At 40.8% G+C, this 9,640-nt stretch overlaps 1 protein-coding gene across 3 annotated transcripts in view; it reads left to right on the top strand.

Moving 5' to 3' along the window:
• The first annotated feature begins 1,153 nt into the window (after positions 1–1,153).
• TBC1D15 (TBC1 domain family member 15) overlaps positions 1,154–9,640 on the top strand; it is a 70,742-nt gene continuing 62,255 nt past the window's right edge. For 2 of the 3 annotated variants that reach the window (XM_081059455.1, XM_081059456.1), the window contains exon 1: positions 1,154–1,241. In XM_081059455.1, the coding sequence (XP_080915581.1) occupies positions 1,212–1,241 (30 nt within the window). In that variant the 5' untranslated portion in view covers positions 1,154–1,211. Of the gene's footprint in view, positions 1,242–6,826; positions 6,984–9,640 lie in introns of those variants that run through there. The other variant, XM_081059457.1, reaches the window with a different exon arrangement.

The raw sequence follows: 9,640 nt of genomic DNA on the forward strand, positions 1-9,640 counted from the left end.
AGCTCATTTATCCGTTACAGATGAGCTGCTTTACTAATTCAGTGCCAAGCTTGGGCATGGGGTTTGGTCGTGGTTAGAATCTCTGATGTCTGGTGTGCAACCTGTCTAATGGTGCTTAGATCCATTCCCATCTAAAGTCTTGCCACCTCCCTCACCCATTAGGTTCCTGACATTCCCAGATACTGTAACTCTTCTTTTCTGTTATTCCCATTGATTGTCACTTACTCAACCAACCTCAAAAAACCCATAATCCCCCTCCATTGCAAGAAGAGGGAAGTACCTCAATGGGCAAAGGTGTTCTGGTACCAAGGCAACTTTTATTTGACCATGGGGCAAGGGAAGTCCCAGATCTTGTGCCAGGGCTATCAGGGGTAGTATCCAATCATTCTCTGGCATTCTTTTAGAGCACCGAGAACAAAACAAATCAATATCTTCCTGTCTCAACGAATCATCTTACCACACATGCTTTGCCCCATGAGATCCCTGTAACTATTCCATGGGTAATTCTCATTTTAATTCCTCAAGTTGTATGAATTTAGAAACTTCAAGTCACACAGTTATTAAGTAACTGTAGGAGCTAGGAGTTACGTGCATTGGACCCTGGATCAGTGAAGGTGTATTACTGCAGTTCTTATTAAAATACCTTGTTGAAGGTCACGCATGAGTGGCAGTGACTTGACTCAAATTCAGAAACTTCACAGACAAAGGGGAAAAGTCCTTATGCATGTGTGCCTTGGATTCCTTTAATCTGGGAGGGCTGGGATTCCTTTAATCTTCACGACAGCCCTAATATCTCAATTTTACAGATGAGAAACTGAGGCTGAACCTGGAAGTGACTTGTCTATGGCCACAAACCCAGGATCACGGCTCCCAATGTGGTGATCACACGAAACCGAAGTGGCCTTAGAACAGCTGCGTCTCGCTGTCTGCCAAACCCCACGGCAAAAACGCTTCAATTGAAGGTCTCACTTTGGAAAAAGACACTGGCACATGCGCAGCGCGTTCCAGAGACTCCACCCTAGCTGCCTCTGCGCCCCACCGAGCGTGCCAGAGTCAGGCCACGCCTCCCGCCCCGCCCCCTCACTCTGCGCCGTTCCCGCTACGCCCCGCCCCTTCCCCGCCCGGATATCAGTCTGGTTTTGCCGGATGTTGTTGTGAGTCCGAGAGACATGTGAGGCGCTGCTACGTCATCACAGGCACGCACAGGAAACATGGCGGCGGCGGGTGTTGTGAGCGGGAAGGTAACGGCCCCAGAGAACACCCATGCTTTTTTTCTTGGATGGGGGTTGCTTTGGTTGCCAGGGAGGGACGCGAGGGCCTTTCCGCATCAGGAACAGACTGTGGCGGATGTGGAGAAGAGGACTTGGTGGTGTCCGCCGTTGTCACTGTTATTCTCCGCCCGGGAATTAGAGACCTGGCTCCGGCTCCAAGGCCAGCTAGGCCTCGCCACTGTTCTGGGCTCTGCTCCCTGCCGGGGGCGCTTTTTTGCATTCCTTTTCCAAGGGACGGGTAGTTGCCTCGTTCCTGTCTTTGTTCTAGCTCCCTTTTTTTCAGACTCCGGTTCTTTCTGTTGGCTCTTCTGACTCCGGCGGCCTTCTCTCTTCCTGTGGGGCGTTAGTCTCATTTGCCCCTGCCTTCCTCTGCTTCACTCTAGTGAGGTCCTTTCGGGAGGAGCTGCAAACAGGTGCCCGGCAGCTGTGCGCTTAGAAGAAAAGAGTGTGTGGGATCCATTTTACCACAGGGCCGATGTGGTGGGTGGTTGTGAGCAGAAGGGCGTGTTTCCATTTAGGGAGCTGCGTGGAGATTCGCACCCTCCCCCGCTTATCTAAGGAGGCGTTAGTTAAGGTATTTATTTCCTAGACGGCTCTGTTTTGTCGCTGTGGGAGTGTCTGGGGTGCCTTCTTGTCAGTGACCCCCTGCTAGTTGGTCAGGAACTGGGATCGGATGCGGAGATTGCGTGGTCTAGTGCCTGTTCACGTCCCCAAGACGACACGTCTCAGTGCCTGGTGTTTGGGACTAGCATGGCATGCAGCTGGCGGCATTGCCCTTTGAAGGAGTGTTTCGTAAACAGTTGGGTCTGGTGATGACTCATCCCGCACTAAGGGCTATTTACTTGTAGGTAGCTTCCTCTCTTCCTTGAGTTTCGCTTATTTTCTCTGTGCTGCCCTTCCCATCCCATTTTGAATTATTTGGCAAAGCGTTTGTGTTTTGGTGTACGGACTATTAGACCGGGAGGCCCAATAACAGATAGACGGTCTTGGTTTTACTATTACTCTGAAATGTGAACTTGGGACACTGAGCAAGCATGACTTCTCTGCCCTTCATGTTCTTTATCTCCAGAATGGAGGTGACGTCTTCATTATTTCTTATGTCGGAGTTAGGATTACATGAAATAATAAAATCATTTTTAAAAACAGAGTACGTACTGGCTATTTTACAAAATAGGATGGTCGTCGTTTTTGGCTTATTCACGCTCTTGGTGGTTTTTGTCAGCTTTTGTCATCAGGTTGAATGCTGATCTTCTACTTGACTCACTACATAGGTGAAGGTTATTCTGTTTGATTTTCTAAGAAGGGAGCCTCTGCTTTGGAACTACCCTTCCCTCTTGCAGGTGTGACTTGATTTTCAAACAACCCTTGAGACAATGAAACAAGAGTTGTGAAATGTAAGACTTTTTTCACCCTTTCCAACCACTGCCTTTTATAATCTGACTTCTTAAAATTAGTTTTTTATTTCATAACTCCATCACCTCATTTATTCTCACTCATTGCAAATTCACAGCTGTTCCCAACACTCCACCTTAACTATTTTTCCATGCCCAAAGCGGCTCCTTTCACACGTAATACTATCATGACCCACAAAACCCACTTAGTCTTCCCTCAGTAAGTTCAGATCTAGTTTAATGGCTTCACCATTCACCTGGCCGCATATAAAACAAACTTGGAGATGTCCATTTCTATAACAACATCTAATCAATAACCAAGTGTACTACCAGATTTATCTTAAAGATGTTTCTTCAATTTGCTGCATCCTCTTCATTCTCAATGCTTACTTCATTCAGGCCTTTGGTTTGCCCCTAGTCTTGAGTTCTTGGCTGACCTTTTCTCCTCGTCTGCAGTTTCTTTGCCCACCGTCACCTCTCTACACTAACTACCTCTGGAGTTATTTTTCTAATGCACAAATCTGATCATCTCTTGCTTTAAACAAACAGCATCTTTATTTTGTTACTGTCATCATTAAAATAATACTCAAGGCTGGTTAACATGGTATAAAAAGCCATGTTACCTTTCTGACTTTATCTTATGCTTCCCTACTTCCCAGTCTTTCTTTGGGAATGGGGAGTAGGGAAAAAATATATTTATGAGTGTGTTTCTGTAGTTAACTCCCCCCAACCCCCCCCAAAAGTTCAGATAAGCCCTGTCTAGTTTAGAAACCTAGAGCAGTGGATGTTAACCAAGGTTCACAAGAATTACATGAGGTACCTTTAAACATACGGATGCTGGGCTACAACCTAGCTTTATTGAATTAGAATCTCTCAGTGTTGAGATCTAGGACGTATAGTAACTTCTAATAAGTCCACTTTGCTTGCTTTGAGCTTTGAGTGTAGGAAGTGATGGAGGGAGGAAGTTAATCTCTGTCAAATGGAGAAGCAGGGTAACAATTAAGAGCTTGACTCTAGAGCAAAGCTAGTTTCAATCACTAAGTTCACACTTAGGAGTGACTTCAGTCAAATGACTTAACCTCTTTGTACTTCAGTCTTCTCACCTGTAATGTGGGGATGATGATAGTACTTACTTTATGGGATTGTTAGGAGGATTAACAGAATATATTAGAACAAAGTCTGGCACATAGTATATACTGTGTAGGTGTCATTCATCTTCAATTTCCCTGCAGGTCATTGGTTGGTTATGGTGGAATTGTAAAGGTTAAGAATATGGTTTTTGGTATGGCGGTGAATTTCATTTTTGAAGTTACCGCTGGTTCTAATTCTCATTGTTACAGGAATTGAAAAATACCTTGTTTTAGAAGTCATGTAGTTTCGATGAATGAAAAATCATCACAGTAGAGCAGTGGTTAAAGTGATGGAGCCTGATTGCCTGGGTTTAAACCGTTGCTCCATTGCTTTGTAGTTGTGTACTTTGGGTAAATTTCTTAACTTCCCCATGCCTCAGTTTTCTTATTTGTAAAATGGAGGATAATTCTATTTCCATCATGGAGTGGTGGAGAGGATTAAATGAGTTAATATTTGCAAAGCATTTAGAATAGTGCCTGGTGTCAAGTGCTCAATAAATATTAGGTGCTATTATTACTATAGTAGACTTAAGAAAGGTCTTTCAGATTGTCTTAAGATTGTAAGGTTATTGATGGTTTGGAAATAGTTGATGCTTATTTTTGCTGCCATTTTGCACAAAGATTAAGGCTGTTCACAAATATAAAAGTAATATAGTTATGTAAAATGGAAAAAGGAGGGAAAAGGAAAGTAAGTAAAGGTAGGGAAAGTAGATGGAACTGAAGTGCGATTATTAAATAAACTGTATGCTTTAGTGGGCTAAGTTTGGCTATAAGTTTTCTAGCATAGGATCCATGGTTAAAATAAAACCCAAAGAAAAACCTAAAAAACTAGTTTATGAAGATTAGACCAGAATATAAAGTCTCCTGTAGGTTCTTTATGCTATGTAATATAATGAATGTGATTATATGGCATATTGTATCCTTTTGGTAAGGAAAAGGGCCCTGTAATGCCCCTTAGTATGCTGATGAGTTTTTTTGCCAATGAGTAGTGCATTAGTTCAGTGAATACATGATACCAGTTTATGTATTCAGTTCTTTGATGATTTGACTAAATTCGAGGGTAGGTTTTTTTGTCAGCATGAGTATATGGATTCAGTTTTGCATACGTATGTTGTTTTTCTTAGCTGAATTTTTGAAAGTGGGTTTCAGTTTCATTATAAACCTTGATTCTTGGAGTTCAGCTGTTCTTTGTTGCTATATATGTGTAAAACCATATGTTTTAACAGTCAACCAAATGGGGAAAGAGTGACATCCTCTTGTGAATATTGAGGGGAGAAATAGGGACACGTCTGTAAAGGCCATTCTGCTTGTTTTCTAACAGGTGAACAGAGTTGAATTAATGGAACGAGTTGAATTTATTACAAAGAAGGCGGGAGAAAGGAGATAGCCTTGAAATAGGTTTTGTCCTTAATGCCCAGTGCCCCTGATAGTTGCAGTTTACTTTCATTTACTTAACGAATATTTATTACGAACCTCATTTGTTCCATGCACTATATTAGGCATTAGGGATACGTCAGATAGCCCCTTACCTTGGAGCTTATATGCTTCAGTTCTTCAGAAGGAACCCGCTCACTAACAAACACCCCTTTACCATGTCTAAAGAAGAAATGCAGTATGAGTTTCAACTCCTTAAAGTGGGTCTGTTTTTCGTGGGTATTTGTATTCTGAAGACCTGTAGACTAATAATCATGAGGGCAGTGCCTGAAATGTGTCACCTGCATCTGTAGATTCTGGTACAGAGTAGGTATTCAGTGAAGAGGAACAAGTAGGAAGGTAGAGAAAATGAGGGGGACTAGGGTGAGAGAGATGGGTTCACTAATAGCAGTCTTGTTATTCACCGTCCCTCTTGCACTTCAGCCTACCTCTGTGTTTTTACTGTGGTTGTGTTAGAATTTGGTTCTATTGAAAAGAATTTGAAACAATTGGGAAATCAGCTTTCTTTTTTCTTAGAGTTTGTTTTGATGGCATTCTTAATGAGAATTTATTTTGTAGCTTAAATTTGGTCCCTTGCAGTTCTTTTTAGATATGCTTATAGTCCCGTGAAACCTTTGTGTTTAAGAAAGATAAAGAATAGTCTTGGTATCTAGTAGATTTTCCTAGAGAATTTTTCTTTTCCTAGATTGCATCTTGTAACATGGTAGTTATCTTTCTGGTACAGGATACACTGCATATACGTATGTCTTCTTTATTTTTCTGGCATTCTTTAACAAAAGAATGTGTGCTGAGTTCTTTGGGTACAAGAATGGTTAAATACAGACTTTATTCTTGACAGTACAGTGGTTTGCTATTTTAATAAGTTACTTCAATTTATGAATTAATAAGCACGTCATTTTTGGAAAGAATTCAAAGGTTAAGTCTTTGCTTTGGTGGGACATAGCTGCTGGAACTAGGTGAAAATTTATAACGCAATCTTTTATTTTCATTTTTGTGTGGAAGGAAATCCTTATAAAATCTTTTTGCTGGCTCTTACTTGCACTGTAATGTATATGTAGTCATTTGGTCCTCATGGTAGTTCCCCAGACGGCTGAGTTAGCCCTGCCCTCCTGTCTGACATTGCTAGGCACTACAATGCCCCTAAGAAGCAGTGAGAGTTCTGCAGTTGCCCTTCACTGTATCATCCTCAGTAGCTCTGTATTTCGCTCTCTTTTTTTTTAAATTTTTATTGGGGAATATTGGGGAACAGTGTGTTTTTCCAGGACCCATCAGCTCGAAGTCAAGTTGTCATTTTCAGTTGAGGGCGCAGCTCACTGGCACATGTGGGAATCGAACTGGTGACCTGGGTGTTATGAGCAGTGCGCTCTAACCAACTGAGCCAACCGGCCGCCCCCCAGTATCTTTGTGTCTTTACTTTGAGAATTTCTGTGGCTTGTTACTCTTAAAACCACCTGTGTTCTACATTTCTTTAGTTCCATAGTCATTACTGATTTAACATGTCACATAAAAATCAATTACTTTTTCTTCTGTATTCCTTATCTCAGTGAATAACTCCATTCACTAAGTTTTGTTCTTGACTCTTCTCCCCTTCACCTCCCAGGTCTCGAAATCCTATCACTTCAACTTTTACAAAATCTAAGCCATCTCCCTTTCCTCATCGGTACTGCTGCTGCATTAGTTCAAGCTGCCATGAGTCTCCCTCCCTGGATTACTGCAGCTGTTCGTTCTTGGCTCTGCAGCCAGTGTGTTAGAAAAAGGCAAGTGTGACTATGGCATTCCCCTGCTAGAACTTTCTAATGGCTGTCTTATCTATTGGCAAAGATTGTCTTTAGGATGAATTACAAACTCCCAAATCCTTGAGCATGACTTACAAGATCTGATCTCTTGTTTGCAAACTCTTCAGCCTTAACTCTCTGATCTGGGTTGCCACCATCCGCTGAATTACTGTTCTCTGTATAGAACATGCCCTCTTCTAGTTCAAATTGCCATTCTTCAGGTCTCAGCTTATATGTCATTTTGGTTAAGTCTTCCTGATTTCTCATCCTGTGCCTTACGTCTATGTTAGACATCACTTATTAGGGCCTGCTGTGGCAGCTTATTCATACTTCTGTCATGTATGTTGTAATTCCTGTTTTCTTGTCCTAATCTTCAGTTAGATTGTAAGTGCTATGACGGCAGTGACTGAATCTTACTTGTTTACAGCTAGAAACTTGCTCTATGCCTAGCATATTGTAGGCATTCACTATATATTTATTGAAGAAATAACTGAAACTGACATCTCGTTCTTTATTTTGTGCATCGCGCTCTGCTATGACCATTGATTTACTGGCTTACGTGACATTGCTAGTTTAATCAGGCACTTTTTTTGGTGTGTGTTTTTCCACCAACACCTTTATTTCCAGCAACTAGTTGGCGATCAATAAATGTGGTGAATGTATGAATGAAGAAACTTCTAAATCAGATTAGGCGGAATGGAGGTTGTTGGAAGCATTTGGACAAGCTGTTTGTTGCTTGTGCCCTTTTGAAGGCCTTGGTGGGAGTTATTGGCAGAGAGAAGGTGTAAGTGGCTGTTCCAGGTACACACAAAAAGGCACAAGGTGAGGGAACATGTGAGTTCAGACTGGCCCAAACCGGGTAATTTGTATGTGTTGGGGAGTGGCAGGTGTTTTGTAGCTATAGAGGTAAAGGGCGGAGTTAGAGGGAGTTTACGCTTAGGTGTGGTATGGTTAGATGTACATTGCATGAAGATTCGTTTTGGCAGTGGTTACACATTACATACCGTACACCAGTTATTGGAAGGTGACTAGATTGGGGGAAGAGAGACCACAATGTTATTTTAGCAACCCAGGCTAGAAATGATGAGGGGTAGTGGTGAAAAGGGCATTTAGGATAACTGGGTTGATGGGATATCTGTGACAGAGTTGGGAATGTCAGAAGAGCAGATTTTGGATAAAACATACTGTTTAAGATACCTGTGGGTTATTCAAATGGAGATAACAAGTAGGTGCTTAGATTTTTCGGTGTGGAGCTCATTAGAACTTCCGGGCACATACTGGCACTTCCAGTGGATACTTTCTATAACCAGAAGTTTAAATTACCTATGTGCTGAGTGGTTTTAAAGAAACTGAATTTTTGTAACTTTTTTGTTAAATTTAGCTTATAAAATTCTGAGTTGTTAAAGTTTGAGAACGCATATTATGTATGGAAGGTGTTGGATTTCCAGATTTGGACAGAGATTTAGGGCAAGAATTTTATCCCTAAGTTTAACAGTAAAAAAACATTTGGGTTGAACATTTTCATTTATCTGTAGCCTTTGAAAATGAAGTTTATAATAACCTTAATACAAATAGAAATCCCACTTAAGTATTGGAACAATATAAAAAATTATTTGCTGCTAGATGGTGCAACTTCCTTATTTTTTTCAGCTTTTCTGTCTGGACATAGCATAGTCTTGAGTTGGATTTTCCCAAGTACATCTCTTTTTAGTTGAATTTATCTTTGCCTGCCTCGTTTTTGCCTTTTAATTCGAACTTTTCCTAAATTAGGGGTCAGTTAGTTTATTCTGAAACATTTTCTGTGGTCCCCAGAGCTCTTTTAATAAGTTATATGTAATTTACTTCCTTTGCTAAAGGAAGAAAATCTACAGTTTCTGTTGCCATCAGCAGGCCATCATTGGTAGTTTTATAAATATATTTACCAGCTTGGGCATATTAGCGCATGTTTAAGAATAAACAAGAGCCTGGAGGGCATGAGACAATTTTAATACAAGTGCAGAAATTGTCTTCTTGTTTTAGTACCTTTATACATTGCTCTTTTTTACCCCCCAGAGTATGAGGAGCACTTAGGATGTTCTAGTTTGTGTAAAGATTATACCTTTTTTGTAACATTACCAGTATATAAAGGCAGGAAAAGTTATCTTGTTTATTTTTCTACTATCTGTGGTGTCTGGCACACAGGTGCTTAATCAAGTTTGTGTAATTAGTTTAGCACCACCAAGTGGCAAGTCGTTGAATGCCCTTGATACAGTTTTTGCTACCCTATGGACAGATGTATCCAATGAAAAACAGCATGTGATTTAAAAAAATTCTTTTGAGGCAGGATCAACTTTCTTTCTTTCTTTCTTTCTTTCTTTCTTTCTTTCTTTCTTTCTTTCTTTCTTTCTTTCTTTTTTTCTTTCTTTCTTTCTTTCTTTCTTTCTTCTTTCTTTCTTTCTTTCTTTCTTTCTTTCTTTCTTTCTTTCTTTCTTTCTTTCTTTCTTTCTCTCTTTCTTTCTCTCTTTCTTTCTCTCTTTCTTTCTCTCTTTCTTTCTCTCTTTCTTTCTCTCTTTCTTTCTCTCTCTCTTTCTCTCTCTCTTTCTCTCTCTCTTTCTCTCTCTCTTTCTCTCTCTCTTTCTCTCTCTCTTTCTCTCTCTCTT

This window comes from Rhinolophus hipposideros (assembly GCF_964194185.1).
Source record: "Rhinolophus hipposideros genome assembly, chromosome: 9".
Classification (NCBI taxonomy): Eukaryota; Metazoa; Chordata; class Mammalia; order Chiroptera; family Rhinolophidae; genus Rhinolophus; species Rhinolophus hipposideros.